This window comes from Cydia amplana, chromosome 11 (assembly GCF_948474715.1).
Source record: "Cydia amplana chromosome 11, ilCydAmpl1.1, whole genome shotgun sequence".
Classification (NCBI taxonomy): domain Eukaryota; kingdom Metazoa; phylum Arthropoda; class Insecta; order Lepidoptera; family Tortricidae; genus Cydia; species Cydia amplana.
Window position 1 is genome coordinate 13,204,411 of NC_086079.1, and position 24,885 is coordinate 13,229,295.

At 37.1% G+C, this 24,885-nt stretch overlaps 1 protein-coding gene and 1 non-coding gene across 2 annotated transcripts; one reads left to right on the plus strand and one right to left on the minus strand.

Annotated features, from left to right (window-relative positions):
• Window positions 1-232: 232 nt before the first annotated feature.
• Window positions 233-22,645, plus strand: LOC134652060 (axotactin). Its single transcript, XM_063507210.1, has 30 exons — window positions 233-367; window positions 1,205-1,427; window positions 1,815-1,951; window positions 2,269-2,420; window positions 2,518-2,581; window positions 3,065-3,349; window positions 4,293-4,399; window positions 5,110-5,733; window positions 6,149-6,329; window positions 6,549-6,666; window positions 7,084-7,232; window positions 7,669-7,871; window positions 8,277-8,488; window positions 8,642-8,856; window positions 9,190-9,363; window positions 9,480-9,705; window positions 10,089-10,342; window positions 10,443-10,871; window positions 11,944-12,147; window positions 12,553-12,770; window positions 13,251-13,330; window positions 13,414-13,526; window positions 13,595-13,798; window positions 14,019-14,095; window positions 14,375-14,488; window positions 15,973-16,125; window positions 16,245-16,361; window positions 20,011-20,149; window positions 20,573-20,889; window positions 22,532-22,645. The coding sequence occupies exons 1-30, from the start codon at window positions 253-255 to the stop codon at window positions 22,643-22,645; spliced, it is 5,718 nt and encodes a 1,905-aa protein (XP_063363280.1). The 5' UTR covers window positions 233-252.
• A 2,162-nt stretch (window positions 22,646-24,807) lies between these two features.
• Trnan-guu (transfer RNA asparagine (anticodon GUU)) lies at window positions 24,808-24,881 on the minus strand. Its single transcript has one exon. It is a non-coding gene; the product is annotated as a tRNA-Asn (tRNA).
• Window positions 24,882-24,885: the final 4 nt, after the last annotated feature.

The window sequence follows — 24,885 nt, forward strand, 5'->3', positions numbered from 1 at the left end:
AAACTACTATTTAAAATTTGTTAAGTTATATTTATTATTAGCTTAAGTCTAAATGTCCTAATGTACCTATATTGTATGTCCTAAGACACTGGAACAAGCTGTGGTTACCTATAATATGGACAAGCATCTACCCTTAATGTTATGTAATCTACAAATAATTTTCCATGATGTATTGTCTGTTGGTGATCCCAAATAAATAAAATACTATCCCTAGTCGCGTGTTCATCCCCAGATAAATGACCTTCACACAGAATGGGTCTGTGGCAAAGAAGAGGGATCCTAGTAAGCTGGCTGGCACTTCACATTTTATGTGGGACAGCTGATGTTGAAAGCAGCTTGCCCGTGGACCTCACTCCAGATGAGAAAGGTAAGATTCCTGTAGTTGTTGAGTTAAGGGAAACCTTCTAATTGAAGAGCATTTATATATAAAAAAAACTGTTTATTTTTATATAGAATTACATTACAATTAACTTAGTACTAAACTTACTAAGGGACATGGGGAGCAACCCCTATCAAATTATTGAATTATTTATAAGAAGTAAAACTTGAGATTTCTATCTAGACACACACCTAAAAGTATGACGCGTTCGACACTTCGTAGGCAGGGATCGGAACCGGTTTTTTGCAAAAACATAGAAATAACCATATTTTTCGAATTATTTTATACTCGAAATGTAGCACTCGGTTGTGTTTGTAGGTTACGACTTCGTATTATTAGATTGCCCAATTAGAAATGAAGTAATTAGCAAAGAACGAAAAAATACCGTTTCCGTTCCCATACAAAAAATACCGGTATCCGATCCCTGTTCGTAGGTATTCTATAGAAAGCATCACCTGATCACCGATAATTCATCATAGAAAACGAACCATCCATATTAGGACCATCATACTTTAAGCCAAGCCTTTACGTTAACATTTATCACATCCTTTATTCAGATCCTGTTACCTGTGTACTTATAAAATTATAGTGAGTATTTTACATTAAATAGGAACTATTGTTGGCCAGTTTACGAGTAGGTACTTGTAGACCAGACGGTCTAGCATGAGTTGCGTTCTCGCGCGCGACTCCATACATCAAGCGCGACTTCAAGTATGGACTCGCGCGCGAGAACGCAACTTATGCTAGAACGCCAGGTACATCCATGGGGCCCTAAGTTTAACAGTAATTAAATTTCAAACAAAACGCATTTTATCCAATCAACAGTTCTACCACCAACAACGCTAGCATTAACTCCAACAGCCTCCAGTGCTTCCACATACAACATATCGACCTCCACATACGCGACTGTCATACCGCCCATACCGCCGAGCGACCGCGACCGATTCCTGACTTTCGCGGAATCTGGACACCATAGGACCTTTATGTTTGCGGAGAATAACACGTTTATACAACTGGATGGTGATATTATACAGAGGTTTCAGTTAAGGTAAGAAATATATGGCATACTTATACTTACAGTAATAATGAGGAAGATATCGCCCATTCCGCCGATCCCTGCGACTCGACTTCTTACAAACTTTTAATTTGGCGCGTAATTAAGTTTGTCAACACTTTCTTTTTTGACTTTCTGATGTTTACTTAATTGGCCACAAATGTGGTATATTTATGGCAGACAAAAACCATACAATATTATGATAACATCAAGCTGATCTGAGGATGGTTACTGAAAGTGCCGATTGGAACTGAGCTCAACCTCAGTGAGTTTGGGTTTTTTAGAGTCGCTTCGATGACTATTGAATAAAGTATTGGTGACAAAAGCTTGTATTGAAATTCAAATAATTAAAAAACTTATTAAAAATTTCTACTTTTTCAGATTATGCAGAGAAATATCATTTAAGTTTCGCACGAGGCTACCTCATGGTCTATTAGTTTACCACAATGTCAAGAATCCTGTGTTCAAAATGCAGCCATACGCTTTATATGTTATTGTGGAGAAAGGAGAACTAAAAGGTATATCTTTACAATTATATTAACAAAAAAATGTTAGCTGGGATGGGCGGGTGAAATGCTGTAGGTTAAGGGTCAGCAAATCAAGCCGCATGCGGGTTTTCTTGTCTCACACTTAAATCTGTAATTTCTACTGCGACTAGATTTTAATTTTAAACATACGCCAACCTGATCTCTGTTATAGGTATTAATGTCGAAGTATTGTATGCTAAAAGCAAACATTGCCTCTAGCTATTATAACTGTATACTGAATATTGAGTGCACATTGCGTTTGAGTGACCTTTCTAAGAACCATTGTATAGTATCCTAAAATCTTCCAGTGGTCCACGTATTCGGTAAACACCTGACATCCGTGACGGTTGGCCGCGCCCTGAACAGGGACCAGTGGCACAGTGTGCAGGTCACAATAGACGTACACGGCGCACGACTCATAGCCAAAGTGGACCAGATGAAGGAAGAGGTGTACCTCAAGGTAAGTTATTACGACCACTACGTTTTACTTTTTAACTAACTATTTAAGACTAAAACATGTTTAAAAATACATGTTAAGAACTCTTTTCTTTTTTCAGGGTTTAAGCTTCGATACAAATTATGGAATTACTGATAACTTGACATCTGTTATACTCATCGGAGGTAAGCATTATTATTGAAAATACGAGTAGCAATGATAACAATGATAATGATAGCAATACTGTAATTTAATAAATTGCTAATTTAGATAAATAAGCCAGGAGGTTTGTTGCTTGATGTAGATTGTCCTGAAGACATTTAATAAATTAATTGATTTGAAAGGATTACAATAACGCGATTTGAAGAAATGATTAACAATTGACAGACAGAGATTAATAATTGACATATTAGTGTATTTTAACGATATATGCGCCGATGCAAATTAAGTACCTCCAGAGCAGACGTGCAAGATGCGAAAAACTTTCATACAGAAGTTGTAAATGTTCACAGAAATTTTAACGAAAGTTCTATTTTGGAAATGGAAAAATACGAAAACTTTCCGAAATTTGCTTTTGACACAACTTCGCAAACTTGGAAAATTTCCAGCGGCACATCGGTCCGTAAACCATCTTCGTTATAAGTAGGTACCTACCTCTGTATTTCCAGGTTTAAGCTCAGAAGAAAAGCTCCACGGGGTCAAATACATCATAGAATCCTTCGTGGGTTGCATCAGTGACATGGTCCTAAGCTCCGGCAAGGCGGCCTCAGACCTCCTTCCCATTGTACCACTAATCGCAACTAAACACGAAAACGTCAAGGAAGGTTGTATAGACAAATGCAGGACGCTAGAGAACCTATGCTTCCAAGGGTCGAGATGTATTAATGAGTACAATGGGTATAGGTGTGACTGCTTTGGAACTAGATATGAAGAGGACTTGTGCGACTTTTACAGTGAGTAAAATAATTTACGTTCAACCAAATGTACCCGGAGTAATTAGGTAAATAGCTATTTCAAAGTCATGTTTAGTATAAATCTAAACTTAAACATCTCATATTAAATGGATCCGCGATAGTAAATATGAAAACATATTCAAACGTGAGGAAAATCCAAGAAAAACTTAAACATATCTAAAATCAGCCTGAGGTTTGGACTTTTCGGAACTAAAAACGAAACCATCCTTATTTAAAATATTAACAGCAACAATCCTAACTGACATTCGTTGAACCGTATATCTGTGCAATAAGGTCTATAAGTGATCAGTAAAAAGTGTGCACGATGGTGCATCAAAAACAAGCGAACCGGTTTATCTAAATTGTTCAAATTTGGTGATAGTGATAGCTCCACGTAACACCAATTTCCGGATTACCTGTACATCGTAAACTATTTATAATAGGTACATACAAAAAGCGATAATTATCCACTTTCACCTTATAATTGGGAATGTATTACGTCATAGATTACTGCATGCTAGATCTCACATAATGAAACCTAGTAAAGTGACAATTCACGCTCACTACTTAGAGTACTTACAGATTTCGCGAGCTTTACATCCACTTCTTTAATGTCTTTTCTGTTCTGGAAAATAAATCAACATTAGAAAATTTGTTTCACTATTGATACAGCCTGAACCGGTAAAAGTCTCAGCTAGAAATTAGGTTCCAGTCCAATGTTCTTAACTTTCGGAATCCGATGAGACAAATCTTGTTTTTCTGCATATGCATGCCTGTTATGCTCCATCTACTGATCGGAAGCACTGAAACCAGTAATGTGGTTGTGGTACGTGGGTCATACTGAAAGTTTCTGGATTCTGATAAATGAGAAAACTTATCTTTTCTAAGTGGCCAGCCCAGGAATTTTCATTCCTAACCTATTACGTCAACGATGACATTGCAGCTGCCACAGTGCTGACTCTTCGAGGGTCGAGTTACGTGTCATACAGGGTGTATGATTGGAAGGACCGGGTGCATTCCACCAATACAAGGGTCAGCTTGCATTTTAAAGTAAGTTATATACCTGAGTAATTATTTAATAACGACTCCTGAGGGCCTAACCAAGAAGTATCGTTTTGCCCTTTCGAATGATGCCGCAGCCACACTACACATAAGAATCTATGGAAAACCACTATACGAAAAAAACATAATGAGTTTTACAATATTATACGGCTGTTAGCCTATTATGCGCGGTAGAGAAATAAAGAATAGTCATGACAAATAAAGAAGAAAGAAGTTTAAAAATAAAGAATCGTCAGGATAGTCTAGTAAAAATTTATGATAAAATAGCCATTTCACAGCTAGTTCTTAGCCTGTTACTATGTCGAGTATATAATAGAACCTCTGGTTGTTAATAATTGTAGAAAAGTAGGCATACTTTTAAAGCTTTAATAACATTAAATATATAAAATTGCATGTCATCATTTACGTTTATTGAGCTTGGCCAGAATAAGCTGACTAAAAGTCACGTAATGAGCCGATAATTGCTCGAGGTCTGTAATTGGACATGATCGGGAGGTTGTCGAACGATATTCAGTTACATGATGACATTCATTGGGGTTAATTATGAGATAACGTATCTCGTTACATGATTTTATGTCTTGATTTTGCTGCTTTTCTTGAAGTCTTCAAGAACGCGGCCACGGCTGTTCACTTGACCGTATTCGCTCAGCTTCTTGTGTTCGAGTTCAAGACATCATTTCCACTTATTAAATTTCCAGACACGTTTCGACGACTCAGCACTTTTCTACGCCAGCGGCCAAATCGACGACAAGCATCATTACATAGCTCTCTCAGTCCATCAAAGGAAAGTTGCCTTCCAAATAGACCTCGGAGACGGTCCCATAGACGACTACATTGGCCACAATGTCAACGACAACCAATGGCATAACTTAACAGTAACTCTTCATGAAAAGATACTCGTTGTTTACTTGAATGGCGTGATAGAAACTTATGAGACTCCCGGGGAAGCCAAGTTTGTCTATATTGATCCGGAAATTTATTTAGGTGGTGGACCTGATTTACACAAGATGAAAGGATTGAAATCATTCAATAACTTCGCTGGTAATCTCAAATATGTATACTACAACGACGTGTCGATACTTTACGTGTTAAAACAGAACAATCCTAAGGTTCATTACATTGGAGCTCTTGATCCCGAGTTTGAAGAAATCGATATAGAAGTGATACCAATTACTTATCCATTCGCAACATCACATATTTGGTGGCCTGTGCATAATAACACGCATAGCTTTAATTTAATATTTGAGTTCAAAACAAGCAAGAACATGGCAGTTTTGGCCTATAGCGAGACTACGACTGCTTCTGGTCAAGGCTATTGGGAGGTGAGATAAAATTAATATTTCAATCTACAGCTCGTATACAGTCTTATCTTTTAAACGTAGTACTTAACATTATTAAGTTTCCTTTTGTCCTTCTCTACGTCAGTTAATATTTTGGGTAATTATCCTCAAGTTGCACTGCAATAAAAGACATGAACTAGTTGCTAGTTGCTTTGGATTCCTCTGGTTTTGATTTGAGTAGCCGTGGCCAAGATTCTTTTAGGTACCTTCAATTTTATTAACGATATTCTTAAATATGTAATAAACTGCACAGGTAATGCGCTATATGAAACGAAATATAAAGACGCCAACGGAAGTTTCTAATAAATGATAGTATTTTTGCTAATATTTTTAACCTGGCGTTTATAGTTAGTCACGTAATTTTCACCGCCATATTATATTATTCATACATTTCTAGGTGAGGATGGTAAAAGAAGAAATAAGATTTGAGCTAGTGTCAGACGTAGGAAAAAATGTGACTGTATTGAAGTCCGTAAAATTTAATGCTAGCAATGATTGGCACACTGTCGAATTAGAATATACTAAAGGAAGATTCAAGCTGACTGTGGACCATAATAATAAACCAGCACAAATGTTTGGTAAGTATTTTTCATCTAATTTATAAAGGATAATTCTCTCAATCACATGAATATGGCGCGATGACCTAATAAGTATATCTAAATTATTAGAACAAAAACTGCCACTTTGATCCCTCCTAGGAGGCAAAAAAAGCCCTGTTTAAAAAAGGTGGTGTGAAAAAATGATTAAGGTATAATTTCGGTTGTTTGTGAACACTGAACAGGCTATTATTTTTTTAGGTTTGGACTTCAGTCTTCAAGACAAAATAGTCATTGGTAGCGGTCTTAAGTCGGCCAACTTGGGCCTGATCGGATGCATGAGGAATGTTAAAATCAATGGACTCCTTATAGAACCAAGGTACACATTTTATTTTTTTCCCCGAGAATAAGTTATTTGTACAGTAAGAATAATATGTGAAATTGATGAAATATGGCTGGAAAGTAAAACTCCCTGGGGCCGAAACGTATAACTTTCAACCCGCTTCATAGACAAACAATAAACCACTTTCAATGCTTGAGAAATGAAAAGTTACAAAACTTTCAATAGCTATCAAAAACAAATGTTTGAAAATTCAACATAAAAGGAAAACAATCATCAACACTTCTTCGCTGGTTACCGTAGCTGATGGTCGCTTGCAACACCAAGTGCATCACATATGTTCCCTTTAAAAACCAAGTGAAAGTCCTTCTAAGAAAACACTAAAATGTGTAGACTCTATAGTCCCTTGAAAAAACCTCAAAACGTTTGCAATGTTTTCAAATTCGATCATTGCAGATACGTAATAAACACGGAGCGAGTTGTCGGCGAAGTGGCCATCGACGACTGCAGATACGTGGACCCCTGCACGAGGCCCAACACCTGCGAACACGGCGGCATCTGCTCCATCAGAGAAGACAGGGTCATCTGCGACTGTGAGAAAACTGGTATGTTGGCAGCCTACTATTTTACTGTCTTGAATAGTCTTTATATGACCGTTAAAATATTATTGTAAACACGGAGCGACTGGTGGGCGAGGATATAGAGATGACTACAGAATACTTGGACCCCTGCACGAGACCCAATACCTGCAAGCATCTGCTCCAAGCTTTAAGCCGGAAAAGTGCATGCCAACATTGGACGCTCTTATAATAAGTATACCTACTACTTAAGACAAATAAACTCCAATCCATCTCATTTCGGCATATGGGAGAAATTAAATGTATTTTTTTGGAGGGTGACACATAGAAGAAAATAGGATAAGATAACTGTTTAATGCACATTTTCATTATTGAATAGCAATGCGTGCGCGACACGTATTTGCAAAACAAACACGAATTAGCATCAGGAAATCATTAAGTTTTTTAAACTTGTTATTTACAGGATACATAGGGGTAAATTGTCACTTCGCCACATTTCGCAAGACATGCGAGGAGCTAGCCCTCCTCGGCTACACCAGAAACGACGTGTACCTCATCGACATCGATGGCAACGGCAAATTCCCACCGGCACATGTCAAGTGCGAATTTCAAATCGACGCAGATTCTTCTACCACGGTTGTTGAACATAATCTACCTAGCCAAGTGGTATGTATTATTTTAAATGTGTTGAACTATAAAAGCCTGCTACATTTTGAGAGTCAATTTGGTCCTCTGCTGCTTGCAACTACTTTGTCATTGAGAGGACTTGATAGACCAGCTTAAAAGCTAGGGTATATATTTTCTCGTAAATTTTAGTATCCAAATTCAGCGATAGTGACCATTGGACCTTTTCTCCTTCCAGAATGTAACGATAAATCCTTAAAAGCATGTAGGTAAATAATTATTCTTGTTTCCCGATAAACTTTTATTGCTCGTCATAAAATTCCATCTATTATGGAGAATCAAACTTGATGTGAACCTTAAAACTTTTATCTGAAAACCAATTTATTCGAAATATATATTTAAAATTATGTTAGGATGTAAAATAAATATTGGTTATTTGCATTTCAGGATGTCCGATCTGCATCAGGCCAAGATTTCAGCTTCCGGATAAAGTATCGCGAATTCACGGCAGAAATGCTTCAGGAGCTCATCTCCCACTCTCTGTTTTGTCGGCAATATATCAAATACGATTGCAATATGGCGCCATTGGAGCTACATAGTTCTACTTGGTTCATATCGTCTTCTAATGATACCGTGGATTATTTGGGAGATGTCAAGAGGTATTTAATTCAGTTATTACAATTTTTAATGATTATTTCCATTTTATAACCTACGTTGTGACCTTAGACATGAATTCCAATAAGATATGTACACATACCACACACGTCTTGAACCTCAGGTACGAGTAACAGTCATTTTGTTTATTTTTAAAGAGGTTACTGCTCCTGTGGAATCAACTCAACTTGCATCTTCCCAAACCAAACTTGCAACTGTGATGCTAACGAAAACAAATGGCACTCTGACGAGGGAACTTTCGTGGTGCCGAGCAGCTTGGGCATTACGGAGATGTTCTTCCTGCAGCAAAAGGACCTAACCGAGGAAGCCCAGGGCAGGATCACCTTAGGGCCTTTGGAATGTGTTGAGACGAGTAAGGATACTTTGGTTAGATCAAATACCCTTTCCCTCATCGTAGCACTTTTCGATTGCATCCTTAATAGCTACTATTACTTAGAAGCTTTTGTCAAGTAGGTAAGGAGTTTGCTTTTCTGGTAGAATTTTCCAAGCCGCTCGACAACCTCTTTGACCGCTGTGACAAAAACTAGAATCAACAATCTAACGGACATCTCATCATTCTGCTTCAAGCGAAGTTACTTAACTTGCGGAGATCGGTCCTGATCCTCGGGTAAGGGGAGGAGTGCCGTCTTAAGCATAATAGTGTAGGCTGTTTTATTTAAAGTATAACATATTACGTTGCCCCCAGATACCCAAAGATACGTAGTGACATTTACAACGTCACAGTCGTACATCGAAGTGCCGGGTTGGAGGAAGGGTGACATCGCCTTCAGTTTCCGCACAACTGGCACCAGCGCCATTTTGCTATTTCAACCACCTATCAGACCCAACTACCCATCGTTCATGGTCGCGTTGACTAGTGGTAAGTACTTTTTTTAAGTATAGTTTAATAATAGCAAGCTATCCAGAAACAAATTCCCTACGAAGGATCGAATATAAGAGCAAAACTATTTTAAAATATAAGTAATTGAATTACAGAACACGAACTGACATTCAACTTCACTCTAAACACGGGCACAAATAGAAAACTAGTAATCAACTCGAAGAGGAAACTGAACGGGGGTGAATGGCACAAGATCTGGATCGACTACAACTTCTACCACGTGAGGTTCATGCTAAACACCGAGTACCAGATGCTGAACTTGCTGCAGGAGGAGGAGTTCGGACCGTTTGAGGGCTCCATGTTCATAGGCGGAGCTACTGCGTAAGTCGTGCATTACTAGCTACTCTTTTGTTTCTAGAGTAGGTGTGCTGGTCCAATATGGTTGTTTATGTTCCACCTGACTTTAGCCGGTACTTACGGCAGAAAGTACTTATTTTCCACCCTAAGTAAAGGGACCATATTGATATAGGTCCAAATCCGGAAAATATAATATCTGACCATTTTAACTAGGTATATAATTTAAATTTAAACTAAACGTCGAATTTTATTCCTAATTTTGTAAGTGTAGTGTATTTGTTTCGTGTTTCCTTTACAAAATACGACCGCAACGACCAACTCGTAAGTTACAGGCATGGTAACCATAACCACCATTCCGATAGCATGAAACAAACCATGACGATAGCATGAATTATTTTTTATTCCAGAGAACATTTTAAGAAATCCGCTGCCGCTGTAAGTCAAGGTCTAATAGGATGTTTCAGAGGCCTTGTAGTGAACGGTGAAATCCTTGACATTTACAGCTACATGTCCGTACATTTGTCTGAAATCATCAAAGACTGCAAGCCGTCTTGTGTTCCAAATCCATGCCAAAATAAAGCCACTTGCAAGGAACTCTGGTCCAGTTATGAATGCATTTGCAAAAATCCCTGGGCTCATTTAGGAACACATTGTGAAGAAAGTAAGTAAATGAATGCTAATAAAAATATTTAAATTAATGTGTAACACCAATGATGAAGACATTTTGGTGATGAAAATCATCACATATTTCTCTTTTACAGACATAAACATAAAAGCTTTAACGTTCCAAACAAAGGAAGCTTACTTGAAGAAGAATTATTTAGTGGACAATTCAACAGATAATGAAAAACACAGACTGAAGAAAATGATGACAGAAAATGTACTCATGAACCTAAGAACCTATGATGATAATTCTTTAGTGTTATACGCAAACGATAATCTTAATAACTTCATCCATCTGTTTATACATAATGGAAGTGAAATAATTTATCTGTTTAATCATGAGGACGAAATAATTCAAATGAATGTAACGTATGAAAATATAAATAGAGGAGAGAGTGTTCAAATTGCTATAATAAGAACGAATCATACCACGACGTTACACGTTAATGACAAAAATACTACAATCGAAAAAGTTGCAAAGCTCTTGAGCAATTATACAAATAAACCTTGGATCAATCCAGAATTAGGTGAGACTATCAAGATTTATTATATAAAAAGCGGCCAAGTGCGAGTCGGACTTGCCCATGAAGGGTTCCGTATTTAGGCGATTTATGACGTATTAAAAAAAACTACTTACTAGATCTCGTTCAAACCAATTTTCGGTGGAAGTTTACACGGTAATGTATATCATATATTTTTTTTAGTTTTATCATTCTGTTATTTTAGAAGTTACAGGGGGGGGGACACACATTTTACCACTTTGGAAGTGTCTCTCGCGCAAACTATTCAGTTTAGAAAAAAATGATATTAGAAACCTCAATATCATTTTTGAAGACCTATCCATAGATACACCACACGTATAGGTTTGATGAAAAAAAAAATTTTGAGTTTCAGTTCTAAGTATAGGGAACCCCAAAAATTTATTGTTTTTTTTCTATTTTTGTGTGAAAATCTTAATGCGGTTCACAGAATACATCTACTTACCAAGTTTCAACAGTATAGTTCTTATAGTTTCGGAGAAAAGTGACTGTGACATACACGGACAGACGGACAGACAGACAGACAGACATGACGAATCTATAAGGGTTCCGTTTTTTGCCATTTGCCTACGGAACCCTAAAAACCGGCCAAGTGTGAGTCGGACTCGCGTTCCAAGGGTTCCGTACATTAAGTCCGACTCACGCTTGACTGCACATTTCTAATAGGTTTTCCTGTCATCTATAGGTAAAGACCTATTTTGTGTATTGTTTTTTTTTTCCAAATTTTAGACCCAGTAGTTTCGGAGATAAGGGGGGGATAGTCATTTTTTGCCTATTTTCTTGAATAACTGCTAAACTATTTATCCTAAAATTATAAATAATCCTCCATATTTAAAATTCATTTATTTACGTTACACGTCCATCTTTGGGTCACAAACTTACATATGTGTGCCAAATTTCAACTTAATTGATCCAGTAGTTTCGGAGAAAATAGGCTGTGACAGACGGACGGACAGACACACGAGTGATCCTATTAGGGTTCCGTTTTTTCCTTTTGAGGTACGGAACCCTAAAAAATGACCAAGAATTTAGATTTAAATAATTATCTTTTTTTTTACAGAGGTTATCTTACCACAGCGTCCTCCAGCCCCTCCGACCGACTATTTTCAGATGAATCTTGGAGGCTATGACAACTATTCGCTGCATTTAGCACCCCGTGCCGTAATACTACCTCAAGGGGGGTATGTCGGCTGTGTGAGAGGCTTTAAAATAGCCGACCATGTTGTCGACTTGCCTCGCAAGGCTAAAGACAACGTGGATCAAGGTACGCATATTAGAGTACAATTATCCTTCAATTTCTTCGATAAGGTGCAAAGGTAGCTACACAAACAATGACCACAGATGACTTTTACACCTACTTCTTAGTTCAAGTCCCAGTCCCCGAAAAGTACTCGGAGAAATGTTTAAAACGTTTAACGTTTGTGGACGTTTAACTTTGGGTCTCTTTTTCGTCCTGTCGATGAGAGTGTCGAATGTTGATCATGACCAATTATGATTTGTGTATTTTTGAATAAGGATATCCAAGTTTATGTGAGTTGTCTACTGCTAAGGAATGGAAGGAATTCCTCGATTGCGCTTGCCCACGATCTAAATCAATAATATGAAGTTTTTAAAGTGATTCTGGCAAACCCATAATATAAATAAGTAACCTAAGACCACATGTTCACAGACACTGCGGGAGTTCTACCTAAATGCGACATGAAATGCGACTCCGAACCCTGCAAAAATGGTGGCATATGCACAGAGGACTTCACCAATCAAGAAAGCAGCTGCAACTGCGAACTGACAAGCTATTTTGGTGAATATTGTATGGAAGAGAAAGGGGCGGATTTTAATGGCGAGAGCATATTGCAGAGAGGGTTCACCCTTAAAGGACCCGTGTTAAAAGTGAGTAGTGCTTTTAAGTACCTTAGGTAAAAATAGAAGTACCAAAACGTTTATTATTATAATAATATTTTTTTCTTTACATACTAAACTTACATTCAGATTGTCTCATCTACATCAAAAATCCAAAATTTTGCTTAAGGACACTTCCAATATAATAATGTAGCCTTTCAAATCAACATTTTTATTTTTGTCCGTGCCTCTTTTTATTATAAGCACGGATTTAAAAAGTTCAGTGTATCTATCTAGTTTTACTTTTAATTTTTGTAAAACGTTCCAGGTGAAAATAAAATTGGCTTTCTCAAGCAACGACCTGCGCATCAAAAATCCAAAATTTTGCTTAAGGACACTTCCAATATAATAATGTAGCCTTTCAAATCAACATTTTTATTTTTGTCCGTGCCTCTTTTTATTATAAGCACGGATTTAAAAAGTTCAGTGTATCTATCTAGTTTTACTTTTAATTTTTGTAAAACGTTCCAGGTGAAAATAAAATTGGCTTTCTCAAGCAACGACCTGCGCCAGAAAAATACTGTCCTTCTATTAGTTCAAACAGAAAACCAGTAAGTAATATCTTATTAAGGAACTGCTTTTTATGACGATAAAATGGTAATTTGGGAACTGACTACATATTTATTACCTTCAGACGCAGTTACTATTTGCTCATAGCAATAACACAAGATGGCTATCTTAAATTTGAAGAAGATCGCGAAGAAGCTGCTTATGGAGTTGAAGTTAAAAACCGAAATTTCTTAAATGGTAAGCATTTCTCATTTGTCGATACCGAAAGTAAACGAGAAATTAATAATATCGTATATGAATTTCAGGAGCCAGACATACAGTATACTACACTAGAGAAGGCGATGACGCTATTCTTTTAATAGATAGGATAGAAATTCCTTTAGAAAAACTGCCTGTTCAAGGACCATGGGAAGTTCTGGATGTTGGATCCAATGAAGTTCAAATTGGAGGACTTAATACAAGTGACCCAAGGCTCAAAATTTATAAGGGATACAACGGATGTCTTTCCAGTAAGTGCACTTATTTTTATATATTCGAGCGAGTGCACTTATTTTTATTGAGGAGTTCCTAAATAAAACATAAAATAAAGAAAGAAAACAGAAAAAAAAAGATATAAAAGATATAAAAAGTCTAGTAAAGTCTAAGTTATTTACTTAAATGTACAATGTCTAACCTTCTAAAATCTACTAATAGATGATTCAATTGACTTGAACCCTGCCATGCCCGCAGATATCTTCGTGGAAGTGAATGAGTACATAATGAAGCCGCTGGAGGAGTACATGATGTTCACACGCGACTCCGAAAAGGTATCAAAAGCTCTAAAATTAGACATTGCAATTACCATGTAGGGTTCAAGGGTTCACTGAAAATCAGCATCATTGCACTACGTGCTTCGACAAATGCTGAGTGGTATCTTTTCTGTTAGTTATAAATAGTGTTGTTTCGTATAAATTTGGTTTCATTTTCAATTTTATTTAGATTTCTCACTTTAGACTAGCAGGGTTCCTGTATGTAATGTAAAGCAATAAGTTTGGTAAAGGACCTAATGGAAGACCAGATTAAAATGGAATGAATGTATGTCTCAGGTGAACGTGGTGAACGCACTGGGAGTACGCAGCGCGCAGTGCTCCGCCGAGTTCGACGAGGCCTGGCCCGACCGCGACCAGCTGGCCTCCGCGCACAATGGGAGCTTTCTTATAGTACGAAACTATGTCTTTCTCTCTCTTTCTCTCTCATTTTAGCATGTAAGTATCCCTGTTCCAAGTCTTGCATACTCTGCTACTACGTCGGATTTTCGAGTTCTCTTTTCATTTGAGCCACGGTCTGAGTCGCCGTCATAGCTATCACCACGCTATCATCTCAGTCATTATGAGTTACAATAATTTTCGTGAAAGATTAATCATATTTCTTGCTACTATAATGTTTTTGTTTTCGTCTAGAGGTTGCTTAGCTAATCCTAACATCGCTATAAGCCTATCAGTTTACTGTCAAAATAATGTCATCATTATCATATACAACTCCTATCAAAACACCCCTCCTAGATGCATCCGTTTAGTTTTTTCAGAATTATTATGTACCTTATTGTCTTTAAGCCCAATAATAAAACAATCAGGGTGCATAGACAAGATGCCAATCGTTAACGCTCGGTAGCGAACGAAACGCAACTGTCTGTGTCGCACTAATAAGGAAGAGTGATAGAGAGAGATAACTACGCTACGGAGCGTGAACGATTGGCACCTTGTCTACGCACTAGGGCTTCCAATACCGGGATCCCGGTATTTCGGGATCCCGTCTTTTTAAACGCATTTTTCAATGCCGGTATTTTTAAAGGCAATACCGGGATCCCGGTATTTTAAAAAATGAGGGCAATGCGCAGTATAAACCCTTTAAATCCATTATATTCGGCTGTATCAAAAAGCTTACTAAACGTCAGACGCATCTAGAGTTAGACCAAGAAAAGTCTGCAACGATTTTGATAGCACGCGCAGTGAAAGTGTTATATTAAATATCAAACTTATATGAAATTATGACGTACAAATAACCACTTGGACTGCGTACTGCGTATACTATCAAAATCGTTGCAGACTTTACTTGGTCTAACTCTAACTGGTCTCTAGCCCGCATTTTATTATTGAAACAAGATCGTCGCATTAGCGTCAGATAAATATTTGGTGGTTGGTGGTGGATGAATCCTGAAGTTATGTGAGTGATGAATATGACGATGGTGACATTAACATTAACATAATCAGTTCTTATAATTTTGTCAAAAATTAAAACGAAAGAGCAAGGATAACTGTAATAATGGCAAACCATTTTTGACGGAAATTTGAAAAATGTCTGGTTAGTTAAGTTGGACTACAAATGTGACTGGTGAGGTGAAGTCAATAAATTGGATAAAATTATTGCCAACCTGGAGTGTGAAATAAAATTATTGCAGATGGGGGCATTGATTGTTTATTGTTGTAATAGCTTTAACGACATATCTGGTATTCCAGTGAGCCTTTCTAATTCCCCTTTTTAATAAAACTATGTATATATTTTTAAGCGATTCATATCCAATACCGGGATCCCGGGATCCCGGTATTGATGAAGACAGTTTCGGTATTAATACGGGTATTGTGAGAAGTCCGGTATTTGGAAGCCCTACTACGCACCCGTTGCTGACTATTCTTGCGATATCCAGAGTGGCGACAAGACCTGGGTCGAGGACCCGCCGTCTCGCACGCCTTACGACCTGTTGTACCAACAGCCTGATGCGGAGGAAGAAAACACGGATAAATTCTTCATAGCGCTCATCGTTATTTACCTACTTGGCCTGTGCTACTGCGGTTATCATGTGAGTACTTCTCAATCCTCAAACATTTCGAAATTACATAGATGATTTTAAAATGACCGTTAGCTAGATTCATAATATAAGGTAGCTACTAAGTATTTAAAACTCTTTTGATAACACAGATGTGGCGAACGCACAAGGCTCATAGGCTTCGTCTGGAGAAGGAAACAGACGAAAACATTATGAAGAACAAAGAAATGGCGACCAAATTACAGGAGCCTAGCTTCGCTTTCATGCAGGTAAAGTAACAGGTATTAGGAAAGATACATTTGTGGTTCAAACACAATAAACAGACATAAAAAATCGGGGCTAAGCTTTAAGTACTTTCGTTCATTTTAGTTTAATATTTTTATGCGACCCTGCCGGCGATGGCGGGATGAACTGGACTCCTTTTTTTAGGGTTCCGTAGCCAAATGGCAAAAAACGGTGTGATAGGCAGATGCGCGTATCTACACGTAGGTCTCGTAGTATACATATGTACACGTAAACCACGTAGTGGATACTTAGCGAATTAATAAACAGATAAAACACCTCTCCATCCGATAAGGGATTTCCTCTTCAAGACACGTAGTTTAATAATATATATAGTTGATCATTAGAGTTACTAGGGAGATTGGTGGTGACTTGTAAAGTGACAGGATATAAACTATAATAAAGGAACCCGAGTTTAGTGTCTTCTCCCATCCCGGCACTCTGCCTATTTCATGGCGGCCGTGGACATGAATTCTGCGTGAGGATACTGCGAGTATAAAATCATCATGGACGACGACAGTGAAGAGGACTTTGAGGACGAGTCGGCGGCGTCGAGCTTACCCAGGGATTTATTGTGTTGTTAATTTGGGTAATCAACGTACCAAGATGGGTGGTCTGAAACGGAGAATGAGATCAAAATCATAATGATAAGCGAAGGACAATGTTATGGTGACCGCGGGCAGTATCAGTATTGCTTCATTGGCTTCGGCGGGTTTGGATTTGTCGGAGGTCCGAGATGGCGTCGGCTACGCGTCGGGGTACGCATTGCTGCCGGGTGCTGGGAGTGGAGCGTCGCGTCGCGTCGAGCGAGGTGAAAATTATTAAGGGTATTTTGAGTGATTATTTTTATTTTTAATGTGTGTGAATTATTTTTCTACTTAGTTAACTTTAAGGAATTATTAGAAGCATTGCGTGTTTAAAAGTAGAAATAAGTTATTGGCAGGAGATAATGTTTTTGTGTATTTATTAGTTAAAAATAATTGTAATAAAGAAGTTGCAGCTGTGGATTTTAAAAGTCGCGTTTAAAACGGTAGAAAGATTTGAGTATTTACTCTTGGAGATTCAGGGTAATAGTATGGTCGGATAATTACCGATTTTTATTTAAAGACGCTTATTTCTTTGCATTCTAAAAATGATTGTATCGAATTTATTTCTGCACGCTCAAACCATAATCGCAGTGCGATTAGTGCGAGTCAGCAAGGTCGAGGACGGGTGTTTTCGCGAGTAGGCAGAAATCATGTAGTTTCTGTAGGTCAGACGGTTAGTGTAATGTCAATGTTATTCAGCACGTGATTTAGATGACAAATGTAATAAATTTGTTTTTTTTTTCATGTCTAACGAAGATTAGATAATTATTTGATCTTATAAAACTAGTTATCACATAGATATAACTTGTTTAGGAAGGAAGTTATCAAGTTTAGTTTTTACGGATTATAAATAAATAAGTATGTTAAAGGATTTAGGATTACTGGTTGAGGATTCTAACGGATTATACTTAGACAAATAAACTGGACACGACACTCTGATACTACGTCTTTGGAGCTTGACCAGCCTAGAGTAGTAGATATCATGAAAAGGAAACAGGAATATACGGGATTAATAATTTGCTGAAGTAAATAATTTAGGACACTGACGAGATTGATGGGAGATCCGAAGCGAACCGGTAAAAATGATACTGATGATATTGATTATGTGAACTCTGCAATTTGCATGAACCAAGATTCTCTATTAACGAAGGCACGCTTAAGACGTATCGTTACGAGACTTGGGTATACTGTGCAGAAGTTTAAAAAAAAATGATACTGATAATGTTGTTGTGTGAACTCTACAATTTATATGAATCAAGATTCTCCATGAACGAAGGCACGCTTAGACGTATCGTTACGAGACTTGATTATGGTATGGGAAGGTCCCAAAGTAGACATTAGGATTACTTATGGCTCTTTGTGGAAAAGTTTAAATATAGTAGAGTTGTTATATATTGAAATGAGCTCAAGTAAAAAGTATGTTACAATGTTAACTAATTAATGTCTTTCGCGCGGGACATGATGAATTACCTAGGTTATGTAGGAACTATTTAGTTTTTACTTATAAACGGACTTACCGATCGGGAAATGATTTAAAGGATTATGACTGTTACTAACTAGTGGATATGCTGGTAGAACTAGAATGATTAACGGTATCCAGAAGAGGTACGAGTATTGTTGGGAAAACTGGATTATGTAAAACGATGTAAAGATTGTCAGGAGCAGAAGTTTAGCAGTAGTGATTATGGGTAATAATAACATAATTATGGTTATAATTTATGACTACTTATCACAGCTACAGCATCTTTTGAGGAGGAATTTTTAGATTAGTTGGACTTGGATAAAACACGATATAAGATATTATAACTTTGAAATGTGAAGTATTATACTTGTGAAATGCAATGGTGTGTTAAAAATAATTTAATTCTAAAAGGAAATTGTAAATCAAGCATTGTTAATCTTAAGATAGGAGATTTAGTGTTAATTAAGGACGAATGTACCTACACGAAAATAAAAAAATTTGTATAGAGTCATTTTCAGAGGGAGGGAACCCCTTACCTTTTCAGGGGAGGTGTGATAGGCAGATGCGCGTATCTACACGTAGGTCTCGTAGTATACATATGTACACGTAAACCACGTAGTGGATACTTAGCGAATTAATAAACAGATAAAACACCTCTCCATCCGATAAGGGATTTCCTCTTCAAGACACGTAGTTTAATAATATATATAGTTGATCATTAGAGTTACTAGGGAGATTGGTGGTGACTTGTAAAGTGACAGGATATAAACTATAATAAAGGAACCCGAGTTTAGTGTCTTCTCCCATCCCGGCACTCTGCCTATTTCAACGGAACCCTTATAGATTCGTCATGTCTGTCTGTCTGTCTGTCTGTCTGTCTGTCCGTCTGTCCGTCTGTCCGTCTGTCCGTCTGTCTGTCCGTCCGTATGTCACAGTCACTTTTCTCCGAAACTATAAGAACTATACTGTTGAAACTTGGTAAGTAGATGTATTCTGTGAACCGCATTAAGATTTTCACACAAAAATAGAAAAAAAACAATAAATTTTTGGGGTTCCCCATACTTTGAACTGAAATTCAAAAATTTTTTTTTCATCAAACCCATACGCGTGGGGTATCTATGGATAGGTCTTCAAAAATGATATTGAGGTTTCTAATATCATTTTTTTCTAAACTGAATAGTTTGCGCGAGAGACACTTCCAAAGTGGTAAAATGTGTGTCCCCGTCCCCCCCCCCCCCGTAACTTCTAAAATAAGAGAATGATAAAACTAAAAAAAATATATGATGTACATTACCATGTAAACTTCCACCGAAAATTGGTTTGAACGAGATCTAGTAAGTAGTTTTTTTTTATACGTCATAAATCGCCTAAATACGGAACCCTTCATGGGCGAGTCCGACTCGCACTTGGCCGCTTTTTAAAGGAGTGGCCAGACATAGCACTAGACAGAGATTTGTGGAGAAATTGGGGGGAGGCCTTTGCCCAGCAGTGGGACACGACAGGCTGCAAATAATAATAACAATAATAATTTTTATGCGTAGGTATGTGTTTATTTATAATATTAAAATGTATAATACCTATCTTCAGTTGAAAGACGGAGACGAATCAAACAAAGAAGAGAATGAGAAGAAGCCCAATGGAGTGACAATAGAAATGAATCCTACGGTCATCGTGGACGTGCCGGAGGACAAGCCTGCCATTAGGCGAGGTTCTTTAAGATTTAGAGGTAACTCACTTTCATTTTAATTTAGAATTACACAGATATTTTCGTTTACAATTGATAAGATAGACATTACGGTGTTTGACTTACTATGAGATTTTCGAAGTGACAAAAAAAATTATAGGCACTATATATGGAATTTAAATGAAACAGACATCGACATGGCCAAATGAGTCAAATCACCTGTTCACCTGTTTGTAGGTCTTTCCAATTTTCGTGTCAATGATTACGAATTTATATGAACCTATTCCAATAATTTTCCAATGCTTTATTTACCGCATTGTGTAATTTATTGTACGTGAACTACATAACCTGTTGTATTTCAACTACATATTTACAGTCCTGTACAATCGATAGAATTTACTTAGGAATTATAATTAACTTATTAACTACCTACATAATTTTTAATAACAACTATAAATTTTTTAGACTTAATAGAAAAAGATGTAACATTTGAGCCCCTTGAAGAAAAAGATGAAACAGAAGAAAACGAAGAAGATGAAGAAAGTGAGGATGAAGAAGATGATCACTCGAAAACGGATGATGATCATTCCAAAACCGACGATGATCATTCTAAAACGAACGATGATAACTCTAAAACGGAGGATGATCACTCTAAAACGGACGATGAACATGAGGATACCTATAAAAATGGGAATGGCGAAAATGGTCACGCACAAGACAGGGAAGCAGATTGTGGAGAGATGGTGGAGAATGGAGAGGAGGATGATTATAAAAATCATCAGGTAGGTAGTTATTAATACTTATTTATTAATAAACAGTTCAAACTCGGGCCCAGAAAATATATTTTTTTAATAAACTTAGTTGGTGACTAACCATGAGGCCCGCATGATGGTAAGCGATCACCGTAGTCTTTGGACGCTTGCAACTTCAGGGGTGTTACATGCCCGTTACCGACTCTTAAAAACCTGTATTACCTACTACACTGTCATTCAATAGAACTTGCTAACTATGTAAACATGATGTAAACAAACCGCCATTCTAAAATTGACACTGAATGTCAATTTACTAGTAACTTTTGTTTACATAGTTAGCAAGTTCTATTGAATGACACTTTACACTCCTGTTTTAAGGACCCCATTATATTTACTGAAGTTTCTAGAGAAAAGGCATTGCAACGTTTATCTACTTTAAATCACTCGGAGAGCTCTGACTTGGCAAACGTCTATATTAGCTTGTATTGCGATTTATCTATCTACTAAAATAATACTCGTATCACTGTCGAGCGCAATTACATAGCCGTTTATATACCTATCTATAGGTCGTGGCCAAATCATAGATATTGACTTGATTTTGCCATTTTAGAATTGATCACTTCATGATATGGTATTGTTAGGGTTGACTTTTTCATAATGAGGCCAACCGATCATTTCAAGAAATTATTGTCACAAATACTAAGATCTAGCCAGTCTAGCCACCTACAGTAAAGATGTTTTTTAAAATGTACCTAATGTACTCGAGCCTGAAGAAGGATCCCCGAGGGCCCGAAACATGTCGCCAATAGCATAGAGAATAGTATTTTATGCAACCGTTGTTTAAGAGGGGTCAAAAAAGGCGAGTGGCGTGAGTAACAATTTGAGGCGAAGCCGAAAATTGTTAATAAAGACGCCACGAGTATTTTTTGACTCAGTTAAACAACGTTGCATATAATACTTTTTCTACGACCAAGCACTTTGAAAAATGTAATTTGTAAATTTAACAAATATTTTTCATTCAACAAAAATAATACTTTAAACAAGTGGAATCATATAGGACAGCTAAGATACGCGACCCGGCCACCGCGCCCCGCGCCCCACGGCCGGTTGGTCAGCGACACCTTCTTGTAACTCATGAGGCCCTGGTACTTGCTCTTAGTTAAATTACAATTTTGGACAGTTTTTTTCTCGATTTTGGCCACAGTAGCCTATGGAGACTAACAAGCAACGCTAAGCGGTGTTCGTAGTCTATGGATCTTGCTATATTACGGGTGTCACATGCGCGTTTCTGACTGCTGAAGCAATTTTATTGTTTCTACTAGTTACTCATCTGTCAGAATTAAAATTAGGTTGGCAACAATATATTTCATACAATATTTTTTAAGTGGTGATTACACGAAGTATCGTAAAAGTACCAAAAAGATACTGCGTGTATGCACAAATACTTTTTTGGGGAATAGATTAAAGACTTGTCTTGACAACTATAACATAGGGGTTTAAAGGTGTGTGTACGACCTTTTAAATGACAAATAAAAGTACGGGAGTAGAAAAATATAGTAAACCAATAGCGACTAAAAATTCAAGTGAGTGAAACCGTTGTCGTCTAAACAGTTTAAAATATGTCTCACGAAAGTTTAATATCGATGTACTTACCTATTTGCAATGTTTACAGCCCCCGCAACGTATCTCCAAAGCTACCATCCAAGGCCCGCCCACCTTCACCACCCGACTACCCTACAAGATAGACGAAGATGGTTCCAATGAGTTATTGACCTCTAGCGCTTAATGTACTGTAGACATTTTATTGTAGATAATAAAGTTTTTTTATTGCATTCAGTTTGATTTTATTTTCGTCATCTTTGTTCAAATAATGTATAAAATATTTTTTTTAAGAAATTATCAATCGAGCAAATACGTAGTTGAGAAAAACTTACCGATGAAGGAGCTCCTATTCGGAAATATATTAATACTACCTACAAGCGACCCGCCTTCACACGGGTTAGCAAATTATACATAAACCTTTCTCTTGAATCACTCTATATATCTATTTAAAAAAAACCGCATCAAAATCCGTTGCGTAGTTTTAAAGAACTAAGCATACCTACCTGGGGCATAAAGACAGCGGGAAGCGACTTTGTTTTATACTAAGTATGTAGTGATACTAGTGATAGTGATGTAGTGATACTTACTCGTACCGAGTAAGAAGCGTAGGCGAAGCGCGTCCGTTTCAGCTTTGGCATAAAGGTATGTCTGTCCGGCTGTTCTCTTTAGGTACAGGCTAAGGGTACAGGTCACATTTCTCGTAGATCTCTGGACTATATTTATTGAAGTTTCGGAAATTATTCAAAATGGCGAAGCCATGGGGGTTCGCGAAAACTACTACTTTATTTCATAGGTACCTCTTATTTTCTGAATTTTTATATGGATTTCACAATGGATTTCACACGGGTTTCACTTTTACCACTTTTACAGATATTGACACTGGGCGATGACTAAAAATTACCTACCTTTTTTACATGCCAAGTACCTCGCCATGAAGGTTAAACACGACCAACAATCCTGCCCCGTGACCCGTGAAACGTATGATTTCATTATCTTTGCCCGTGACCACGAGCGCTGAAAAGGACTTGAAAAGCCCCAGGAGATCTTTGCTTAGATACTGTCAGCTGCAGAGAAAAGCCTGCCACCCCTGCATAGAAGCTGTCTAATCATCTTCCCTAGCCCCTGGGGGCCCTGGGCACCGTGCCATACTTAGCTCCTTCACATTTTCTCCTTCGAAGATTAAAATCGAAGATCATGGCATGGTCACTGATTGTTTCGTGTCTTCGTAAGTTCACATTGAATTAGTACTTTATTACCTACTACCATTTCACTCGCTCTCAACTCTCAAATTTTCTGCCAATTTTATGTTCTACCAATATTTACCACAAAATTAAAATGAAAATCTAGGTATCATAAATAGTAGTTTATGCAACAGTGATATAATAAGGGTTCTTAAAATTCAAGGGTCGAAGTTACAAAACGAGACGTAGTCGAGTTTTGTAAAAAAAGACCCGAGAATTTTAAGAACCAATTATGAGCTGTTGCATACATTACTTTTTCTATGACAGCTGCAGCAAAAAAAAAAAAAAAAAAAAAAAAAATTAAAAAAAATAGTTATTATTAAAATTATTATTAAAAAAAAAGTTATTATTAAAAAAAAACAGTTATTATTTAAAAAAAAAGAGTTATTATTTAAAAAAAAAAAGAGTTATTATTGTAAATGAAAACATACCTCTTTCAATCAAGATGATCGGAACTTGTATCTTTAAAAAAAATAAAGCAGTTGTATTATACTCATAAGATGACTGCTAGCAGTCATCTTATGAGCCTATAGACAAAGCATTCAAATGACATTGCTTTAGATATCACTGTCAGTCATTTAATTGACACATTTAAGTGCTGGAGTAGAAAAATGTCTTAAAAATACATTTTTCTACTCCAGCACTTAAATGTGTCAATTAAATGACTGACAGTGATATCTAAAGCAATGTCATTTGAATGATTTGTCTATAGGCTCATAAGATGACTGCTAGCAGTCATCTTATGAGTATAATACAACTGCTTTATTTTTTTTAAAGATACAAGTTCCGATCATCTTGATTGAAAGAGGTATGTTTTCATTTACAATAATAACTCTTTTTTTTTTAAATAATAACTCAATTTTTTTTTGCAGCTGTCATAGAAAAAGTAATGTATGCAACAGCTCATAATTGGTTCTTAAAATTCTCGGGTCTTTTTTTACAAAACTCGACTACGTCTCGTTTTGTAACTTCGACCCTTGAATTTTAAGAACCCTTATTATATCACTGTTGCATAAACTACTATTATACACATATGCATTGGAAATTGAAACAGTGTCTTATAAAGGAATACAGCTTTAAAAGGTAAAATAAAAGCAAAAATAATCGCCCCCGGGTGGGCTCGAACCACCAACCTTTCGGTTAACAGCCGAACGCGCTAGCCAATTGCGCCACGGAGGCGTTG

What these genes read in the sequence shown, in the direction of transcription:
- LOC134652060 (XM_063507210.1), top strand. Translation starts at nt 253, where the DNA reads ATGGGTCTGTGGCAAAGAAGAGGGATCCTAGTAAGCTGGCTGGCACTT. An exon ending in GGGTCAGCTTGCATTTTAAA is followed by an intron (nt 4,400 to 5,109) that starts GTAAGTTATATA and finishes TTAAATTTCCAG; the next exon opens with ACACGTTTCGACGACTCAGC. An exon ending in TAAACCAGCACAAATGTTTG is followed by an intron (nt 6,330 to 6,548) that starts GTAAGTATTTTT and finishes TTATTTTTTTAG; the next exon opens with GTTTGGACTTCAGTCTTCAA.